Source organism: Glandiceps talaboti, chromosome 5 (assembly GCF_964340395.1).
Source record: "Glandiceps talaboti chromosome 5, keGlaTala1.1, whole genome shotgun sequence".
Taxonomy (NCBI): domain Eukaryota; kingdom Metazoa; phylum Hemichordata; class Enteropneusta; family Spengelidae; genus Glandiceps; species Glandiceps talaboti.
In genome coordinates, this window is record NC_135553.1 from 5,671,901 (window position 1) to 5,694,328 (window position 22,428).

The 22,428-nt window shown below is 37.9% G+C and overlaps 1 protein-coding gene across 1 annotated transcript; it reads left to right on the forward strand.

Moving 5' to 3' along the window:
- The first annotated feature begins 16,386 nt into the window (after window positions 1-16,386).
- On the forward strand, window positions 16,387-22,026 carry LOC144435689 (uncharacterized). The gene is made up of 3 exons (XM_078124297.1): window positions 16,387-16,638; window positions 18,836-19,046; window positions 20,317-22,026. The coding sequence occupies exons 1-3, from the start codon at window positions 16,566-16,568 to the stop codon at window positions 20,618-20,620; spliced, it is 588 nt and encodes a 195-aa protein (XP_077980423.1). The 5' UTR covers window positions 16,387-16,565; the 3' UTR covers window positions 20,621-22,026.
- The last annotated feature ends 402 nt before the right edge of the window (window positions 22,027-22,428 follow it).

The window sequence follows — 22,428 nt, forward strand, 5'->3', positions numbered from 1 at the left end:
ACCAACATTTCACTGATGTCGATTCAACGGTTTTACTTCCAATAAGGCGTTAACTTATATTAAATGCATCACCCATGCTGTGATATAGTACTGCGTATTTAAACAATTCTCGTTATAGCACCATCATTTGTAGCCTGTATGTAGGTGGGGGTTCTGAAATCCTTCTCGTAGCAAAATGTTGTACATTGTTAGTTTGCGGACAACATACAGATCTCGAACAAAGATATCAACATAAATTATAAGAGGTAGGGCTTCAAGAATTAGCTATTTTACACACAAAGAACAAATACTACACTATAAAACGATACCAGGGTTATAGTGCTTGTCAACCCAACCCAACCCAGGGGAATGTCGTACGTAGACTCGTCTTATAACTAGCTGTAGTTATTCAAACCTCTGCCTGAGATATGTTGAGATCACGGCAAGTCTCTGGGTCATGTATGAACTTAGTAAGTTCTGCTTCTTTGTATCACAGGAATCTATAAACACGTCTTGTGTGACAGAAACGTTTAAGGTTGTATGCAATATAAAACCTAATAAATAGTATGTATACGACACACAACAATTGAATCTAAGGAAGTGGACACTAACAAGGGATACAATTTGTTACAGATTTTATGCTAATATATACTAGTCAGTATTGCAAATCCAACACTTTAAGGTCACAACAGACAGATTATTGTAAAGTTTACATACTCCAAATCGATACCCCGCTTAAATGGGGAATACTGTAAGCGAACATTTTAAAGGGATATCTGTAAGTTTGATGAATTTACTGGTAAGTTTGTGTTATGTAATGGAGTGCTGTTTTTCATCTATCATAATGAAACCTCATAGTGGTCTGAGATGAAACATAGTTTCCATGGTTACTATAGCAAGGATTTCACTATCTGGTCATTTACAGCTGAAGTAATGATACAGATGTAGATGACGTAATTTTTTAACGCAAATCAAATAACGCAATTTTTGCTATGTATGAACTAGATGCACTAGAGAACTCCGTCATTTGTTACACACAAAGGAAACTATCTTTCAACTTCTCAATAAATCATCAAGTGACTACAAGATTTTACCCCTTTAAATCACCATGTCGACGCAAGTGATATACAATCTTTTTAAAGACATTTTGACGACCTATGACAGCTGTGCCATCGTGAACTCTGGCCTGGTTTGATGAAGCTGAATCTCGAAATATCGTGAAATCATGTAACGAACACCCCAAATTCTCCAATATGTTGTACAACAGGTAACACCGAGACCATTGACAGTCACCACACCACATGATTATATTAATTAATAAATAAGTTGCCGTGCCATCCCTGATTTGTTCTTATTAATTAAAAATCGTCGATTTAATTAAAATGGAATTTAATTAACCATAGGGTGTTCCATCCATATTATGTTCTCAGGAAATTAGCAAGTGTCGATGAAATTAACATGCATTAAATGCTACTGACCACTGCAATGAGAGAGAGAGAGAGAGAGAGAGAGAGAGAGAGAGAGAGAGAGAGAGAGAGAGAGAGAGAGAGAGAGAGAGAGAGAGAGAGAGAGAGAGAGGGAGGGAGGGAGGGAGGGAGAGAGAGAGATAGAGAGAGAGAGAGGGGGAGACAGACTAACAGACAGACAGACAGACAGACAGACAGACAGAGACATAGCCAGACAGAGAGACAGAGAGACAAAGAAGGAGAGGGGAGAGAGAAATACAGACAGACTGACAGAAAGACAGACAGACAGAAAGACAGACAGACAGATACACTGACAGACAGACAGACAGACAGACAGACAGACATACAGACACACTGACAGACAGACAGACAGACAGACAGACAGACAGACAGACAGACAGACAGACAGACAGACAGACAGACAGACAGACAGAAGGGGGGGGGAGAGAAAGAGTGGAGAGGGAATGGGTGGGAGAGAGAAGGAGAGGAACACATAATGTAGAAAGAGACATATAGAGTATTTAATACAGTAGTATAAACTGAGATAGGAACTCGTAAGAGACTCGAGATAAACAGGGAAAGGGTAATGCGAAGAAGGAGTTTACAGGGGTAGTAGAGGGATAATGAGAGTGAGGAAGGGCACAAATGAGATAACACGCACTGAGAAGAATGAAAAGGAAAAACTGAACAGCATTTTTCTGGAAACATCTAGACAGCAGTCAAACTTACAATTCCACTTTAAATGTTTTACATCTCCCATAGCATTATGAGGAAACACTGGAGAATATATCAGTACAAAAACTGTGACCTTTGACCTTCCAACAACTGTTCCTTCTGTATACTTGACAACCTCCCGTGAAGTTAGTATCTGTAGCAAGTGTGTCCAAATATTATGAGGTCTGATCATGATATATAGACTACTTTACGACCATCATAGTTTGCTGAAAATACATAACCTATGTGTACACGAATCTGTAATCAATTATAAAGTTTATTTCGAGAGAAGGAAGTCTGCATCTTTTAATAAGTTAACAGTTCATGGCAAAGAGGACAAGCACACACTGAGAACAACACTACTAAGCTGTACTTCGATTAGGGGAGCCCCTTGTTGTAAAGTGACTTTGACAGATGATGGTAATACACATTGTCATTATGTGGTCAGATTTGACAACTCTGGCATATGTCTTTTGTATGTGTTTTGACACTCTGTCTTTGCATATGTTATACAAGGACAGCATAAATAACCACTAAGTGGTGGATGTGTACAAGGCAGGCATTATGTTGTTCATCAACAGTATCCCCACTTTGAAACATCACCATTCATCACAATTTACACTTAAATCCCTTCCCATGGCGGGTTTGTAAACTCGGACTCGGAGTGAGTGAGTGAGTAAGTAAGTAAGTGAGTGAGTGAGTGAGTGAGTGAGTGAGTGAGTGAGTGAGTGAGTGAGTGAGTGAGTGAGTGAGTGAGTGAGTGAGTGAGTGAGTGAGGGAGGGAGTGAGTGAGTGAGGGAGTGAGGGAGGGTGGGCGGGTGGGTGGGTGAGTGAGTGAGTGAGGGAGGGAGGGAGGGAGGGAGGGAGGGTGGGTGGGTGGGTGGGTGAGTGAGTGAGGGAGGGAGGGAGGGAGGGAGGGTGGGTGGGTGGGTGGGTGAGTGAGTGAGTGAGGGAGGGAGGGAGGGAGGGTGGGTGGGTGAGTGAGTGAGTGAGAGAGTGAGGGAGGGAGGGAGGGGGGTGGGTGGGTGAGTGAGAGAGTGAGGGAGGGAGGGAGGGAGGGTGGGTGGGTGAGTGAGTGAGTGAGTGAGAGAGTGAGGGAGGGAGGGAGTGAGTTGTTTCCTTATTCCTTCTCAAAAAAGAGTAGAGTCACATCAACCCAAAATCTAAACTACAAATCAGAGAGGAAAAAATATAAATTCAAATACAATGTTCACGTTTCAAATGAACGTGGTGTTGGGCTCGAGACTAGTAGTCAATGCACATATGCAGAAAGTTGACAATAATATCAAGAAGTATTTGTTGTTCAGATCGCTGTCCACAGTTAAACAAATTATCGTTGCGAACGACATCACCTAAAATATTGGTTATGAAATCAAGCTCGTGAGTTGTCTGTTACTTAGTTAAATAGTATACAAGTATTAAAGTAAATAGGATAAGAAAGTAAGTCATTTACATAGGTACAGTAAGCAAGAAAGTTTATGGTACGCAAGTAACTACGTTCATTTGTAAGAGAGCCGGAGAATTAGTCAATCGGTCGTTTGATCGAGAGGTCTGAGGATGTACAGGTGAATGATTACTGTATTCGTCAGTCAGGTAAACCGGTCAGATCACGTGGTATACATCTCTGAGTCTGTAAACAGGAACTACGTTATACAGATTCCCATTTGACTATCACTGACTTTTAAAATAAACCCAATTGAAGTCGAAGTATCGTTTCTTTTCTTTAAGTTCCGACAGGGTAATATATCGGATAATAATGCGACGGTTGTCATAACAACGGCACAATATGTTGGAGGAAATTGAAGAATATGTTTCCTGTTTGAATCAACACATTTTAACCTCCCTTGACCCTGCCTGATGTAATAACATCGACAAATATTGCTCATAAAAGGCACAATTACTGATTTCGTCTCAAGGTAGTGAAAGGGCAACAACAGAGACGTTTGTAAGAGGTGATTATCCTCCGTCGTCACGTTTGGAATCCTAAACCGCAAATTACTAAGCAATGTTTACAGTCCGTAGAAGTTTTGCCTTGTCGTGTTACCAATAATTCTGTGCCCCTGGAGCAAGGATCAAGAGTTAGCTTATTTTCTTAGAATTATGCCCACCGACCTTCTCTTCCACCACGAAGGGAGATAAACTATATTGAAATGTGTCCTGTGAGAGATAAATGATATATTTTGTTTTTGTAACCCCCTATGATATTTCAAGTTTCTTTGTTGACTGTTTGGTGTCACTTGTAACGTATTTAATGTCGAAGAATGACATTTCTTGTTATTTTAAGCACAAGTTTATCAAGTCAATAAGAAGTATATTTTTCAATAAAGGCTTAGAACACATCTCAAAAAAGACCTTATTGCTTTGCAAGATAATACTTTCCGCGAACTATCGAAAGACGGAAGAAAAATATTCCAGATCGATATCTCGATAGTAACATTGATTTGTCAGAGTTTTATACTCTAAGAAATAATGAGAGGTCGTCTAAATCAATTCATATCTTTTGCTGATTTTCATATACGGTTGGCACGACATTAAATTCTTTTAGCGAAATCAGTTGAAGTCAGTCACTGGGCGGATATGTCAACCACAACCTTAGAAAATTGACGATTACAGCAACGATCGATTTTACTACATATACAGGGTCAGACACCGCGCCCATACTTTGTTGAACGCCTCACCAGCGTGTTTTGTATACGTTTCGTCCGTACAGTATATATTTGACCGTACTTGACCTTAACCCTTCGGGGCAAGTGAAATTCTTCAACACCAGTTTGTTATTTAGTGTTTACACATTAGTTTCTTCTTTTACCCTTGGTCTTCATTCATTTAGCTGTCGATTATGGATCGTGTACGTTTTACCCGACCTTTGACCTCGCCACACGAGCCATGAATGTGTTATCAACGGACTTACTAAACACGTGTATACTCAGCTTGTGCCACTTTTAATTTTTTTACAAATGAAATTGATTTCTATTAATGCGAAATTTGGAATTAAACTTTTTTATGTGGACATAGCAAAATGAAATCAATCTTTCACGTTACCAAAATAAAAAGTACAGAGTCACATCAAACTATAAAGATGAATTTTCTTGAAAACGTTTTGGAACTTACACGGCGAGTAACACTTTTGATATTGTAACAACTTTACATACAGGAAGTCAAAATAGGCATTTATTATTGTTACTATCACAAAGAATAGGCCAAGAGCTTTCAGAAATATATACTTTTTGGGGTATGTGGTGATTTATAGCTTAATTAGAGATCTTTATTTGCAAAATGTTTCGTGTATGATTTATAACCTTAGACTAATATGCACTTTAAATTATCACAAAAAATCATTGCTGATAGAAAGATAAATTTAAGTCATTTTGCTGACAAATTATTGCTCTCTCTCTCTCTCTCTCTATATATATATATATACCATGTACATTTCGTTTGACCTAATTGAGAGGTACATCGATTAAATTAGAAAGACGTATAAAGTGACGTACATTTCTACCAACGCCCACCATTTCATTAGATACTAGTTCCTGTCGTGTATTAAGAATATTTCTCAGTGGTATATGCTATATAAAAAGTCGCTGTGGAATCTATGTGATTTCCTGCTGAGTTCTTGCGTTTTATGACCTCAATACAACCATAATACCATAATGTACTTGTTCCTGTCGCTCTTTGGTTGTAAGACCATCCGGTGTCACGTGATTTATTACACCCAAGAAATCGATCAACATGTTCGTTTTGTTAGTATTAAACTTTGGAAGATTGTATGACGCAATTGCGAAGTAGACTAATAATATGAAAATAGACACGTGTTCGAGATCGAAGTTGAGTACAGAATTGATACTGAGTGAAAAGATTCAATTAAAAGTGGCCACGTCGATAAGGTACATTTTTGTATATGATATGATATGGTACAGTTTTAGTTTGACTGTAGTAACAGGGGAGCGAGAGATACAGTCTGGAGGGAGGGAGGGATAGAAAGGAAGAAGGGGTGATTGAGAAGATGAAATATCATCGAGAAGGGAGGGGGGCAGAGGGGATAAACAAGGGAGGGAGGGTAATTTATGACAGATAGATTAAATATTTTACTAATATATGATGGATTATAATGAATTCATCATTGAGTCAAATTATTGGTAGTTTTCATTTTCAAGAGACAACGATAAGATTGTATTAATCATGTTGGAAATTCCAGACCCTTTCCATTGGGTAGATACAAAAGATGTAACTTGATGCCAATTAAAATGTCGGTTTTTATGAACATGTCATTACTATTACACCAAAGAAACCCTGAAAGAAACCAACACTATGTTGATGCTGTAACTTTCAATTTGTGTAGGTCCATTTCAGTAATATATTCTTTGTCGAATTGTATTTGTATGTTACACGTATTTACATTGAGTCGATCACTGGTCTATCATACATAGAATAGACGATGCAATTAAATTTGATAAGGAACACCCGTCGGTTTATCAATGGTTATATCGTTGTGGCAGTCCATATACAGCCAAGTGTGGAACACGTAAACCATGTCTATTTGTAGCGGCATCATCATCCTTCTCGCCAGGCAGTTGGAATGTGTGTTTTGACACGTTGTCAAGATGTTATTTTTTCTTTACTGGAGACCTGTGTATAGTAGACAATTATTTGTTAATTAATGGTCTTAATGAATGAATGTACATAATTAAGACAACCCCCTCGTTCTTATCAAAACAACTCTGCTATCGCAAAGGACACGTCTGTCTGTCTGTCTGTCTGTCTGTCTGTCTGTCTGATCGTATGTTTGTCCGTCCGTCCGTCCGTCTGTCTGTCTGTCTGTCTGTCTGTCTGTCTGTCTGTCTGTCTGTCTGTCTTTCTTTCTCTGTCTGTCTGGCTGTATGCCTGTCTGTCTGTCTGTCTGTCTGTCTGTCTGTCTGTCTGTCTGTCTGTCTGTCTGTATCGTTCAGTTTTGATTAAACTAGCTACTCTGTAAGCGTTACGTCACGAATAAAATACCGGTTTTAAAACCCTTAGGTAACCAAACCTTTTTATTAAAAGATAAATTGATAATAGAAACTATTTCACCTCATCTTCTCAGTGTGTATACTAACAGCATTTTCTATTTTAGTTTATAATAGCAGTATGACTACCCAGTCCAAGAGTGAAGAGGAAACGCAAGATGCTTTGATATGTGAAGTGGTGTCTGGGTAATTCCTGAATAGTTACTTATAATGCAAGTCATCCTTAGTTCCCAAAGTAATCAATGAATGGCGATTTAGCGTTTAGGTGAATATCTCTAGTATAGCCTTCGTCACTTATATACATGTATACACTGCGGCCGTGAATGCATGAAGTGTGAATTTAAGAAGTCGACCTGTTTTAAAAGAACGTTTTAAAAGAACGTTATATCTCAGACTAACGTCATAAATATCGTAATTGATATGACAAATCATGTCTCCTTTTTTTCCTAATAATAGTGTTACATGTAAATTATTGCTATGGTATCATCTTCTGATCGACACGTTCTCGTTTCGCAAAATACATATACAATTGAAAGTCCGAGAACGACTCCCCCAAATTCTATCAAATAACAAAAACACCTGTTAATCTTGTAGGAGCATAATTCAAATCAAGTTTTCAATAAACGTGTTCTACGGATCATATAAGTATGTTCTCAATAAATATCGTGGTTTGCTAGAATGTTTGATTATTGTTATCTGTTCTATTCTCTTCTATCGATACCAAGAGTTCAAAGTTTGTAGGTTTTTAAATCTAAGTCTAACAACATCATTATGAAATGAAACCACGTTCATGTCCTAACATAAATGCGATATGGTTCGTCCCTGTTATCAGGATTTAAAGGGCCGGCAAGGTGAGAACTTCGCGGATTTGACGCCAAGCAGTTCAACGTTTGCCTCTTTTGAACGCCAAATTGTAATGAAATGATAAAACAGACGTATGTCTGCTGATACACCATGAATCTTTGCAATCTGTTGGCGACAGTGAATGCAGATACCACAATTCTTTGGAAGTCAGTGTAGCGGAGAAGAAGAGGATTAAAATTTCAAATAGAATATTTTATTCGCATTTGCCCAGCATGTTATGTATGAATCAATGTACAGCTCAATGACGTACTAAAAGCCTGCAAAAATAAATTTCATTTCGATTGAGAGCAGATCAGTATGTTTACATTAAAATATTGACAGATAAGTACTTGGGTAACATGTGTAATAATAATTCTAACGTTCAAACAAATGAGCATGATTCATTTGAATACCTCTCTCTCTCTCTCTCTCTCTCTCTCTCTCTCTCTCTCTCTCTCTCTCTCTCTCTCTCTCTCTCTCTCTCTCTCTCTCTCTCTCTCTCTCTCTCTCTCTCTCTCTCTCTCTGCCCCCTGTCTCTGTCCCTCTCTCTGTGAGACTCTGTCTCTCTCTGTTTGTCTCTGTCTGTCTGTTTGTTTGTTTGTTTGTTTGTTTGTTTGTTTGTTTGTCTGTCTGTGTGTGTGTCTGTCATTCTGTCTGTCTGTCTCTGTCTGTTTGTCTGTCTGTCTGTCTGTCTGTCTGTCTGTCTGCCTGCCTGTCTGTCTGTCTGTCTGTATGTCTGTCTGTCTGTCTCTCTCTCTCTCTCTCTCTCTCTCTCTCTCTAGTAGATACAGGGCTAGCGTGCAAAACAAGCACAGTGATCAGATGTTCTGACTAAAATGAACAAGTGTGAGACTTGTAGAGTATGGAGAAGAAGAAGGAGGGAGGGAGAAGAGGTGATATGTTGATTTAGTTGTAGTGTAGGTGTTGGTATTGATTGTGTTGCTATAATGATGGCGATCACATTTGATGATGTTGCTATGGTGATGATAGTGGTGGTATTGATTGTGTTGCTATAGTGTAGGTAATGGTGGTATTGATATTGATTGTGTTGCTGTGGTGACGGTAACAGTGGCGGTGGTGGTGGTGGTGGTGGTGGTGGGGTGGTAGTACACATGGTAGTGGTGGTACAGTGGCGGCGGCGGCGGCGGCGGCGGCGGCGAAAAAAGTATCTTGTTTTTGGTGAGTTTAGGATTGTCATATCCCCTGTGTTCAATCTTGTGTTCACTAAGTTTAGCTACTATATGTGCCGAGCACACTGACAGCTAGCTACAGATGTTTCACTTCTCCATAAAGCTGTACGTACATGCTACTGAACAGCGAGTATTATTTTGGACATGCTATGTTGCCGACGTCATCCGTTCGTTATTATTAGTTTAAAACATGACACCTTTGACTACTTAGTATAAGTGTTCTGCAGTAGGAAAACATCTCTAGCAGAACTTAGACAGGACCGTGTAACTCAACTATACCGTGGATTGTATCGGGTAACAGTGAACCGCTACATTAAAGAAACTGACAGCTCTAATTTCTTAGAAATGGAACTAAGTAAGAGGCATATGAACTAAAAAGCCCCAAACCTCGTCCCCAATAAAGGCATAAATAATTTGGGAGAAAGAAAGCATGGGAGTAAAACACCAATGTACGGGCCATGGGGTGAAAGAACTGTGGAAAGTAGTCACAACGTTGTGAAGGATAAATTAATTTAACTTTGGACTCATTGAAGGAGAATTTATCGAACTTTGCTGATGTCAGATAATATATGCAAATTGGCAATCAAAATGATAGTATTTGATGGAGAAATCGTGAGAACGTCACGAAATCAAACTATACATCACGTTGTGTTTTATTCTAGTACGGTCAGGTAATAGTTTCTTTCCTGACACGTTCACTCTGTCAACAGGTTTGAAATGCTGTTCGACAACGCGTGTTACCTGTCAATCAAAGATGGACCTTGTGGCATATGAATGCCAGCTTATAGTATTAATTGGTAGATAAGATGTAAAATAAATAAGCACAACAGAGTTAAGTCTATCAATATAACAGGACTGACTGTGTAAGGTTCACCTAACACGCTATGCGTTGGGCAAATGAATCAAACGAGTGAACTTGATTGACAGGTGACATCGGATTGTTTAAGTGGTCATGCTTGTTCACTAATTCCAACAATGTTTAGAAGTCGCCTAACCTTATTCTCTCTGCTTTCATTGTAGTTGATCTGTTTTCACAGTGTTAGCAACGAGGGTTGACTAAAGATCTTGCGAATTACTTTACGATGTAACATTCTTTCTGTTCTTTGCAGCGCAGCCCTGGTATCATCCAGTTGAGCCGATTCGTGTACTGTCACTCAACCGAAAAGAGAGAGTGAAGAAAAGAAAGACATGCGTTATCAGATAGATAGACAGACAGATAGATAGACATACACAGACGGATGGATAAACATCTGACGGACAGAAAAACGGAAAGAAAGGCAGCAAAACTAAAACTAAAGTTAAGCTGTGCTCGAGGCTTGAATGACTAGAAAGGGTGGGAGTTGACGGGGAGAAATACTCTCAACTGAAGATATCAGTTCGTGTCTTTGAGGAACGATGACAGGGCATTGATTTTCAACTTTTCATTAAGTAGTCAAAAATAGTTCTGCAGATTTAGGTTTAACAAGAAAATGTAACCTACTCAGCATATGCTCGAACCACGTCCATGATTTATCGAAAACCCAAAACGAATCTGAGAATCATTGAAAAGATACCCGTCGAGTAAATATTGATGTATTGCAGAAACCTATTAATGATATGTTATAACGTTTGTATGAATAAACAAGAATCTAAACGTGTATGATTGTAAAGGGTACATTAGACCAATTTATCTCACATCAGTGGCCACTATAATAGTGTTAGAATGGTAACAAGGTCGGATGTTCCCCTGTGTGTTTCTTGTAAGCTACCCGGTATGATGTTGCCCTACGATATATAAAACCCATTACTGACGAAAAACTCCACTTATATTCATACTACAGAGATACATAAATAAATATATTGGCATAAAATTTCGCTAAAACAGCTCATACTACAGAATCGATCAGCGGCTCACTAGTACTAGTGACTGTCTGTGTATCTAGCAAATACACCAATGACGATAGAGACACATAACTTCATTCTCGCAATATCTGGGGCTCGGTGTTGTATCGAGGGGTTGCCCAGTCCCTAGCGAATAAAACACATGTAGCACCATACACAGTGCTGGTATCATGAACATCGATAAAAAAAATGTGTGTTGAATATGGCAGATTTAGACGCGAAAGGAATTTCAACAAGTATGTATGTCACACATACTACATACTGGATATATTATTTTAAACCTAATGATTTATAGAAGTATGTGACATTGGTATGAGTGGTGTGAACAAGGGACGATTTGCGAACTGGTTGCAAATATCAGCTGGTATCTGTACCCCGCGTGACGAGCGATTGAACACAATCCTTACCCTATTTCTACTGATAGAATATTCTGTGTTACACAAAAAGGCGATAGTCGAGGGGATTAATTGAATATAGCTATTTGCGGTTCAAAATTTTGATCGGTTAGCATTAAAGGGTATAGCAGTCATGTTTTCGCCAACATTTTTTGCCTTGTCTCTACTTTTACGTTGTTTTCCCAAAGCTATCCAAGACTAGCTTGAACGTTTAGGTCATTTATCGTCCCTGCCTATGTGTTTCGTTGCTACGTTGCTCTGTGTCATTTTTGTTGTGTATTTTTACACGGTGCACAGCTCGGAGAGCTGTAATTTTTTATTGCAATGACAAAGTGTGGTCAGCATTGCCTTCAAGTAGAATCTCATATTGTATTCTTAACATTATCCGTCGGTCACTGTCTTCTAGTGTAATTGTCCCGCGTGTCGTTCTACGCAGTGATGACGCGTTGCCTTCTATTGTCTCCTAGCAACCAAGAGAGGACTGGATTTCTAGTGTCGTTTTTATGATGTTTAGTAATATGATGATGACATAAAATGAGGCAAAATATGGTGTGACCTCTTGATTGTCTTAATACCTTCCAGATGCTCAGTAACAAGATAACATATGCAATCTCTATCATTGTCCTCCATTTTATGGTGGGAATATATGGTTGTTTAATCACGTGTGTACTTTTACCTACGCAATTGTCAATTTATGATATCTGTACTCCGACGAGGAACAAACTGAACAAGAAAATCAAAACAAAGTATATCTTTTGAACATGAGTTCTCAACTGAGTTCAACAAAACAAAGTATTATTGTACATCAAACACTAAAAAAAATATTTTCCTTCTTTTAGGATTATAAATTTGTCTATTTCTTTCATCATCCGACGTTTCATGGCTCAAAGGATTACATTTTCCAAACTGGTCAATGTAAATATTGGTTTTAAAATTAGAAAACGCATTGTCACTTTCTCTGATTCAAATCTGAAATGTAAAACTTGGATAGACTGTGTATACCTGTCGTTGTAATTCTACTAAAAGTAACACATTACACATGTATACAAATTAATATGGTGGGGGGGGGGGCTGACACCAGTATGATGGAACTCTTGCATTTGGATAATGATTGTTATATTTTCGTTCTTCAAAATCTATTTTATTGTACATCTTTGGTGATCTACAACGGGGACTGGATTCGTATCAGTGGTTTGTATCTAGAGCAGTTCTCTTTGATTTTTATGATATCGTATTTAATACTTTGTACTCTAGTTATGTTCATATTACGACATATATTTGCTTTTTTTCTAGGAATGCGTAACGACACACCGTTCGCCATCGTAGCGCGACTCTTAAAAGCTCGATGTGGGCTATCTTTCTATCTGTTACTGCTGTTACGAGCCAAAATATTGTATTTCGGAATTGTGGGAAAAAATCTAACATTTTGGCATTGTAGGCCATAGGTCAGAAATAGACTCGTGATTACGATTCTGGGCAAACATGACGTCAGCAAAATTCATAATGATTAGCAAAAAGAACAGTGTCAGCTAATATTAAAAATGGCGTGACTTTCTATTTTAGTCTTTGGGTAAATTTCATTGTATTCGAAGGATATAAAAAATGAGAATTAAATCATCCATCAATCACTCGGGTAGGTGATTCTGGCAAGCCGAAATCTCCTCTCAGACATGACTAATTCTCAACTCTGGGCGAAGTCGCTACGTACGTACGTGTCATAGTGTGAGTGTTGGAGTGCTGAGATTGAAAGATTGGGACACAGTCCACTCTAGTCTTCGCAACACTGCTTATAGAAATACTGTGTGTATTCTTTTCGTCCTGTAAAAGTCTACAGTGTGTACGAAAGGAATCCATCTATCATCGTCCACCGATAAGCAAAGATCCGCGACCTTCTTGACGGTTGGCAAACAATTTGACACAAAAAAGCCATCCGTTATAAGAGTACTGTTTTGGGTAAGGGTTGCAGTTTGTTGACGTTTGAGTGTGGGACTAAAAATCACAGAAGCGCGTTGATGAGAACATCGTACGATTTGCAAACACACCGGACACGTGTCTCTGTCGCTTTTCAGAGAATTATTACCAAAGGGGTCATTGTGCATAAGTTATTTAGATTTTAACGATTCTCTTAAACAACTTCCAGTTAAAAACACGTGTTCGATTCATGGATTTGACACATGGTTCGTTTGATTTGTCACGTCTGGGTAACATGGAGCAAATTAAAAAGTGTCCATATCAATGTAAAGACATTTGGGTGAAGGACAACCATTAGCAGATGATTATCGAAGAACTTCTGGGTATTAAATCAACTATGTCAACGAAAGACACGAACCACTGCCGTTTCGAAAACCAGGTTATATCACAATCATGCGTCATGCAAGCATGCTTACCAAGTACAATTAAGATGCTTCTACCTGCAACATTTCATTACCACTGTTGTTATTTTAGCAGATAGTTTAATAGTAGTTCTAATGTCTGTACACATTGTAATTGTATCTCAGTACATAGAAACTTCTATGAATTCCCAGAACTTTTATATATTCGTTCAGGCATTCACTTCCTGACGCATTTGTTCCATTTAAAAAAATAGAGCCACGCGTGATGCACTATAATCCATGTAAACTTGCACGTACAGATGGTCACTTTAAAAATCGTCTTTGACGTTACTGTATGACTAACGAATACTTGAAATGTTCCAAATTGTAAAGTATATTAACTATATTCATTCAGGCATTCACTTCCTGGCGCATTTGTTCTATTTAAAAAAATTCCCTACATGAATAGAGCCCACACATGTGATGCACTATAAACCATGTAAACTTGCACGTACAGATGGTCACTGTATAAGTAGTCTTTGACATTACTGTATGACTAATGAATACTTGAAATGTTCCAAATTGTAAACTATAAAACATAATGTAAAAAGATAACGGTAATTCTGCATAATTTTCATATTTTGTCAAAATGATTGGGGTTATGAGGCAAAGTGGATTATAACACAGACAAGTAATTATAAGTATCATGTGTACTTTAACGTTTATTACGCATACTTGACGAGAATAGCATTATCTTCTGTAGGTAATTAATCACACCCTGATTGTAGAAATGGGGTTTAGTGAGTCATAAGTAATTACAAGGGGGAGGGCCGGGGGGGGGGGGGAAATCAAACCCGATTTGTTGCATAAAATGTTACCCTCCCCCTAGTCCGTTGTACTAAAAAGTGGCTTTCCCTCAATTTCCTTTCTCTAAAATATGACCCTCCCCCTGTTCAAATATTTCAATGAAAAACATTTTTACACCGCCTACCGGTGGCGTAGTTGTTACTCAAAATTAGTTGTCAGGAGGTCCTGGGTTCGAATTTCACTAGAGACAGGGAATTTTTCTGTAATGAGACCACAATGATAGTTTAAAGGCATTTTTCTGAACTGAATACTCGAACTCCTAAAGATTAGTTCAGCACACAGCTGACAACCTATAGGTCAACATCTCCCTCCACGCCACCACATTATCTCTAATATCTTGCCATGCTGTTCCCCCTTTACTACTGTAAGACCCGTTCCTCTCCTCACACCACAAATAACATTCAATTCACTGCATTTTACTAATATGTTTTACAATGGTCAATGGTGGCAGCGGTGGGATGTGAAAGCAGTAGGATTTGGAACTGGAGTCAGCGGTGGGATGCTAAAATAACAAAATAATGCAAAGTTTGATTTAAAAATGAGTCATTGCAATATGTGACCCTCGCCTAAATTCTATTTTCTAAAATATAGCACTCCTCAAAGGACCGAATTGTAAAAGGTGAACCCCCTAAAATCTCCCGGCCCTCTCCCTTGTAATTACTGAAGGCTCCCTTTAATCGAAAGTATCCACATGGGTGAGTTTGGTAACAGTTTACTTTCTGTGATTGACGCATAATTAACGATAAACCATTACGTTAAACCTAGTATTAAAAGTCTTAGATTTGAAACTATTTATTATTAAAGGGACACAAGCCGAGTTGATACTTTTGTAGACGCAACTTTTGTTACACTTTCAAAAGGCATTCGCAGTATTTTACATTTACTTACCGAAGCATACTAAAGCTACTACTTAAAATTGACTGAGCTAAATCGGGTATAAACGATCCGATGACGTCATCTATTATAGTATCAAAAATGTCATCTGCTTTGCCAAAAGACAATTGCAATGTCAAAGAAGACATGCATCGATACTAGAATAGTCTAATTAAGGGTTTATGGAAGTATTTTCACTTGAGGAGAAAGCTTGTAAACTCAGCACGTGCCACTCTAGATTGCCTGCCAGGTGAATGTGATCGAAACACAAATCTTTTCATCCTCGTCCCCCTCTACTTTCACATGGGGTGATTTTATGGCCAGGATCACACGATTGTCCTCTGCGTTCCCCATACTCGAGTATGTTGTGAATACACATCTTTGTTGCGAACACATGTTTTGATGTTGTCTTTAAAATGGTTTAATCGCTGAGAACGCCCAACAGTTCAATTCCTTTCTGTAAACCACGGCAAGCTTGCTAACGTCATTCCCATGTGATTTCTGATGTCACAAAACCGGAGCAGTCCAGCTGCGGGGGTCCTAGCTAACTTAAAAGAGGGGGACACACTTAAATATTACCAGAGAGTTTCGTTTTGCTGTATTTCTACCTCTCTTGACACACCATTAAATGTTTATTTAGAAAATAACATCTACCGGACACACTTCATACACTGCAATTGATACAAAATATTATTCAATTGCGTCGGAGAACTTCAATGTTATACAAGAAAACGCCTTGAAGGAGCACTACCAATGACACCTACATTTAATGGTTGCATCCATATCCCAGATTTGACAGACCGACAATACCAATAAAACGTGTTCGCGCACAATAACAAACTTCAAAGTTTGCTTTAGACAGAGTGTCCAGACTTCGACAAGAAACTTCGTCGATCCAATTCAAAAGTTTTAACCAACCTGTGTTTGTAAGAACGCTGCAATTCAAAGAGAACTCATATTGGACGAATCGATTGGCTTTGGAATTGCATGTAAACAATTTCTGTAATTTTTTTGCTGTATCTGCAAAGCTGTTCACAAATCCAGAATGAAATTTCTTGTAACATTTCTAGTTCTGCTGTGTTCAAGCTGGACCATCTATGCCGTAGCTATCTTCGAAGGTGAGTGGCAGACTCTATATGATATTGCATCCTTCAGGAAAATGAAGAAAAGAGTTCATCTTATCATACTAGTATGTGTATTCTTAGGAGCTCCTTTTACAAAAAAAAACCACTTTAAGTTGAAATATCATTGCCACAGTGTTCAGTTGACATATGTACATTTCTCTAATGGTGTACGTACATAGGTTTTCCTGGGTATCACAAACCTAAGATTGCGCTGTGAGTTTTCAATGTGCATATGTGTGTTTTGATGTATAGAGGCCGTAACCTTTGGTATCATGGGTATGGCCCGTTTCCTAACGAGTCTAATGGGCCAATACTTGTACTATGCAGTTAGCATTGTATGTAAAACTCCTTTCATTAGCTGTATTCTGATATATGCCTCACTGATGTCAACTCCTAATACATTCTGTAACGTACGTGACGTAAAGGTGGTAAACATAACGTACATATCAGCCTCAAAATATTTACCCCTGTAAACATGGCATAGATGATTTGCTTAAAATAACTGACGCGCGATCAAACCTTTTTTTCAACTTTCAGTAAACGTCTGGGAAAGACTGTGGTGCTCTTTACCTTTGATTCTAGAAAACATATTCGGTTCATCTCTATCCTTGTCATCGTAGTAGCTTGCTTTGTTGTTGTTATTTAAACTGAAAAAAAAACATTCGCAAGCATTTATCTCGATCAAAGACTTCTGAGATGCTTTATCTGGCGTCGAGATATCATTTCTAAATTTGTATATCTTTGAGGAAAATGTCGATATAGACGAGACTGTCTGGCATTGTTCTTTAGTCGTTAATCTAATCGTCAGAGTTTTTAAGTCTGTCACCTGACCCTTCGTAAACTGACGAATATTGCGAAATAGAAAACATCATGTGATTTTCTGAGCGTCGAAACTCCCACTTTAGCCGGCGAATATCTACCAAAAAGACGACGACTCAAGAGGTGAGAGTGATCTTCTCGACATTTATCCGGCCTCACATTCTAGGCCAAATACATTTGAATATTATAAGCTTACAGATCGTAAACTCGTTAAAAATATAGTAAATTGATTTATTTCTTCTTGAAAGACACGTAATTTACCAAAAAGATAACTTATTTTTAGTAAAGTTAGACTTACATGAATTTTTTCAAATTAAATGGCAACATTTCCTGCTCGAAAAAAAAGCGGGAAAAGTGGACTGCGTAATATTTTGACGACACTCAGAATGGTTCGAGTTCTGATTGACAGTACGTAGGGATATCAAGCACTGGAGAAGCACGTGGAAGATCGGAATGCATTAATCGCACGGCCTTTCTCTAATTCTTACCCAACAATAAAACCGGCTTGAAATCACCAACATTCGATAGGCAGCTCTGTGATATACAAAAGACGGCCTCATGTTGCAAAGTTTGCGTATACAAGAACGTGCCTGTAAAGTGGTGAAACCAAACACTGTCCAATGTGGCAGATGTCAATGCGGTTTGACATCACCTATCAACTGCAGGGGGTAGTCAGCTGTACTACTTTAAACACATGTTCCAAACGATTTAAATGACTTCACATGTGTCGTATTGTAATGAACCGTAACATGAATGACACTCGCAAGGTTCTGTAAACTTTGCGTCGCTTCAATGGGATTGGATACCGCCCTCTACGTTATAAAATAGACAATTGAAGAAAAAAAATTAATTCCAAATATATTAGAAAAATCGTAGTTGATGGTGATGGATAATTTTGATAATCTTTGACGATGAAGCTATTTTAATTTTTTTTTAAAATTTAATTTCAGTTTGATGTAGTTTTATTACAGTTGTCAAAACCACACGTAACCATGGTACGACAAAATTTCTGTTAGCACACTACTGCAATCAATGGTGATTTTTTCTCAGCACATGACTTCTGAAATTTATGTTGAAAGTGATTTATATTTCATTCTTGTAGTGATTGAATTTACATAACTGGCAGAATTTACTGAACATGCATTCGCACTATTTCAATGCTAATTCACGATATTTCAAAATTAGTAGTATTGGTCCGTGATCGTTTGTGGCCAAATCAGTGAATAAACATACGCGCACAATATTGTCCCAATTTAAATCTTCACTTCTATATAAAGAGGTTTTCATCTGAACTTTACCTTTAATGGTCTTTATTCGAATTCATGACATTATTTAGTATATATAAAACGTGTAATAATTTGATCTATTGTAGACTACTTGGCGATGATGGAGCCAGTCCTCGAACAAAAAGATGAGATCACAGAAAACCCGCTTGGCAAAGAACATGACGATACGGCACAAGATGGCGGCAGCGGTGAATCCGCGACCTTACAGTCAATGTCATGCTGTGACCTGGGTGAACTTGCTGGACAGAAAGGGTTTCACTGCAATCCTGAATATTACAAACGTCACATGCAAATGAGGTAAGTCGGAAAACTTTAGGTCGAATTCATGCTGTTTAATCTCGTCTGAGGTTTTAGCAACTAATACTCAGAGCCACTCATTTCATTTATTCAAACGGAAACTTATTTGCTAATCCTCCTCTTTTTTTATGTATATAGACCCTTTTTGCGTTATCAGATCCCAGCTTGGTGTATAGGAATCATTTAATACCAGTAGACACTTGCCATACATTTACCATTTCATATCACTAACCGATGCCATTATTAGCTCTAGTTTTCATCGCATTATATGCCTTCTCAACCACGAGATAAAATTTAAAGGTCAAAACTGTCGCTTACTTCCTTTGGCCCTCATTTTTTTTAAAATTTAAATTCCCATTGCGTCGCTCTTTTGTTTCTTTCCTGCTGCCATAGAGACATGGCAAGTCTTACCGCACTGTGTAGTGCCTTATCACGTGCTGTTTTCAATACGTCATTTGGTGAAAGAGATGTAGGGCTGGAATTGGGGTCAGGTGATGAGCTAAACGAATTTCGAACAAACGCACAGGGCAGCAGGAGGTACGTGAGCAGGATGGGCTGTTAGAAGACAACTTTGCACTTCAGGTAGATGTGCAGGTTTTTGCCAAGCACTGCAGATCTAGACTGACTAACGTAGAATAAAGTGTTTTATCTAATCTCACGCGTGACCTTTAACCTACCTTTTCTCCTGCCCGACTTGCACCATCCTGCATAGTCAGCACATTTAGGGGCATAGTCCATAACTTTACATTTTTCCTAAGTTGTGAAATTCATAAAGCAAAGTTTCTCGATTGAAAATGAATTGTTTACTCACTCATTCCACAGAAATATATGGATTGCCAGTATTCATTTTAAGTGTATTAATGTATTTATTCGAAGTAAACGGAGTTTTTTTTTGTTGCTGGTTGTTCCTTTTCACATTTTCTCTAAATGAAAAGAATGATTCCAGGAAACGTTTAACCATCTATAACTGAGTAGAAGAATGGTTAAAAACGGGTTTCGTATCAAATGCAAAAAAAAATTAAGAAAACGTTATCCTTCGAAGTTATGGACAATGTCCCTTTAAAGTACTTAAGTGAAAATTTACTATTCATGTGACCAATGAACCAGCGCTTGAAGCAGACCGTAGAGGGCGGAACAACCGCGCCCGACGTATTACTATATCGAGTGTATGAATGTTGAACCGGAGTCAGCTATCCAGAATCAACAACTATATCTTTCTATACCTTTTGACTGTTTTTACAATTTAGTTTGTATTTATTTTGGCTTGCAGAAACAGGAACAGATCTCACAATCTTAAACTAGGATTTCACACTGGAGAAGAAAGGAACCACAAATACAGCTTTTCCTTGATGAAACAATTTAGGAAATGTGTTGGTGGATTCGGCAGTCGTTTTGAAAATGAATTTCACAAGTGTTGCAAATACGCATACATGGATGATGGTAAGAGCCACCGTAAAACAAAAGGTCGTGAAAACAGAAGAAATAAACAGAGAAAGACGAAGACAAGTTCTCTACACGGTAGTACGACGGTTACAGCGAGGCATAGTCACACTGATGAGGCGAAATATCCGTAACACGTTAATTTGTTCCGTCGTAGTCTGGGAGAATTCAAGACAATGCTCACAACCAAACGTTGTTTTAAGTGCTAAGCAATTGAAATAAACCTCCACGGTAATTTTGTAACCCCTGAAGACATTGAACTCAACCCAACTTTGTGTGACTCAAGGAAACAGATTCCTGGCACCATTCAAGTATACACGTTACAGTTACACGTACACTCATTTCACATATTTCTAAGCGTTTGTTAGGTTAACGTTTATTCTAATAAGCATTGGAGGCTTGACCTCGTTACAAAACTGCCTTTTGCTAAGGCGCACACTTCTATTTTTTGTAATCCCACACTAGCTCAGAAAAAGACAAAAATCTATTTTAGTTCTTGAGCAAGACAAAACGTTCTGCGGGAACTTATTGTTTTTACCATTAAAGCGATAATAGCTAGTCCTTTTCCTGAAACAGAAAGTATACACTCTGTTACAAATTGACTGCCTCGGAATATGGATGGAATGGGGAGGGGATTCCAGTGTACACGTTTGTGTGTATTTTATTTTCTTTTTGAGAAACCAGTCGTGAGAGCGCCTCCGATGAAACTTTATGGGCTGTAGTGCGCGTGCGTACGGTTCCTTTCACCATGACCATAATATATACAGAAACAAAATACAAACAAAATTTAACAAAAAAAATAAAGAATGGGCAAAGATGTAAATATCATGTACAGATGTCCTCTGAATTAAAAATACTTGCAGAATGTCATGTGAAAGTCTAAGGATATTGTACAATTGACTGCTACTGGCAGGAGACTGAACTAAGCTTGAGTTTATATTTCCTACATGTTTTAATATAAGTATATCATTTATTCTATTTATTAATTTTGACATATTTTTTTTTGTTATCTGACTGACTTTTAGATGCGTTGATGTTTCAAAATCACACAATCGTCAACCATTCTTGTAGTACCCAACGCAAATCTTTCAGAACAAACTTTTTGTAACTGTTGGCACATTTAGACTTATCTTTTGTTTAAAAAGAGTCAAAATAGATTTTTGATTAACATTATTACGTGTGAAGAAAATATTAATCACAACACGGAGTTTATTTTCTTTAGTGTGTTCGATACCTAAGGGACTCTGATGGGAACGGAAACAAAGTTGTTTATTCCTAACTACACACAAATGCCTTTCCCAAAGTCGAAATAATTGGTTTTTAATTATTTTTCCTTTCATGCTAGTTTTCTAAAGTACTCCGTGTTTGTGTGCATGACACGGTGCGATCGAACATGACTACTAGCGCCCACAATCCTGACATGACAAAATATTACAACTGTTCTCAGGTAGGACATTGGAATATATTTTCCAAGTCAAGTTGTAAGTAAATACCACTATTTTCTCTTGTGTAAATAAACTATATTGTATTGCCTGCCTAAGATATAATAAATGTTACAATATAATAAAGTGGTCGCTTCAATTTTCTGAATGAATGAATGAATGAATGAATGTATGTATGTGTGTGTGTGTGTATGTATGTATGTATGTATGTATGTATGTATGTATGTATGTATGTATGTATGTATGTATGTATGTATGTACATTGTATGTATGTATGTATGTATGTATGTATGTATGTATGTATGTATGTATGTATGTATGTATGTATGTATGTATGTATGTATGTATGTATGTATGTATGTATGTATGTATGTGTGTCACTTAAAACTATGGGGCACATTTCTTTGTTATCTATCTTAAAACAGTGTGAGAACAGCTGTACTTTTAGTTAATTGCATATAATATCCTTTGTGTACATCAATCTGGCTTTCGTCCGTCAC

Coding starts and splice junctions, on each gene's coding strand:
- LOC144435689 (XM_078124297.1), top strand. CDS start 16,566: ATGAAATTTCTTGTAACATTTCTAGTTCTGCTGTGTTCAAGCTGGACC. Junction 16,639..18,835: donor TGCCGTAGCTATCTTCGAAG/GTGAGTGGCAGA, acceptor GATCTATTGTAG/ACTACTTGGCGATGATGGAG. Junction 19,047..20,316: donor AAACGTCACATGCAAATGAG/GTAAGTCGGAAA, acceptor TTTGGCTTGCAG/AAACAGGAACAGATCTCACA.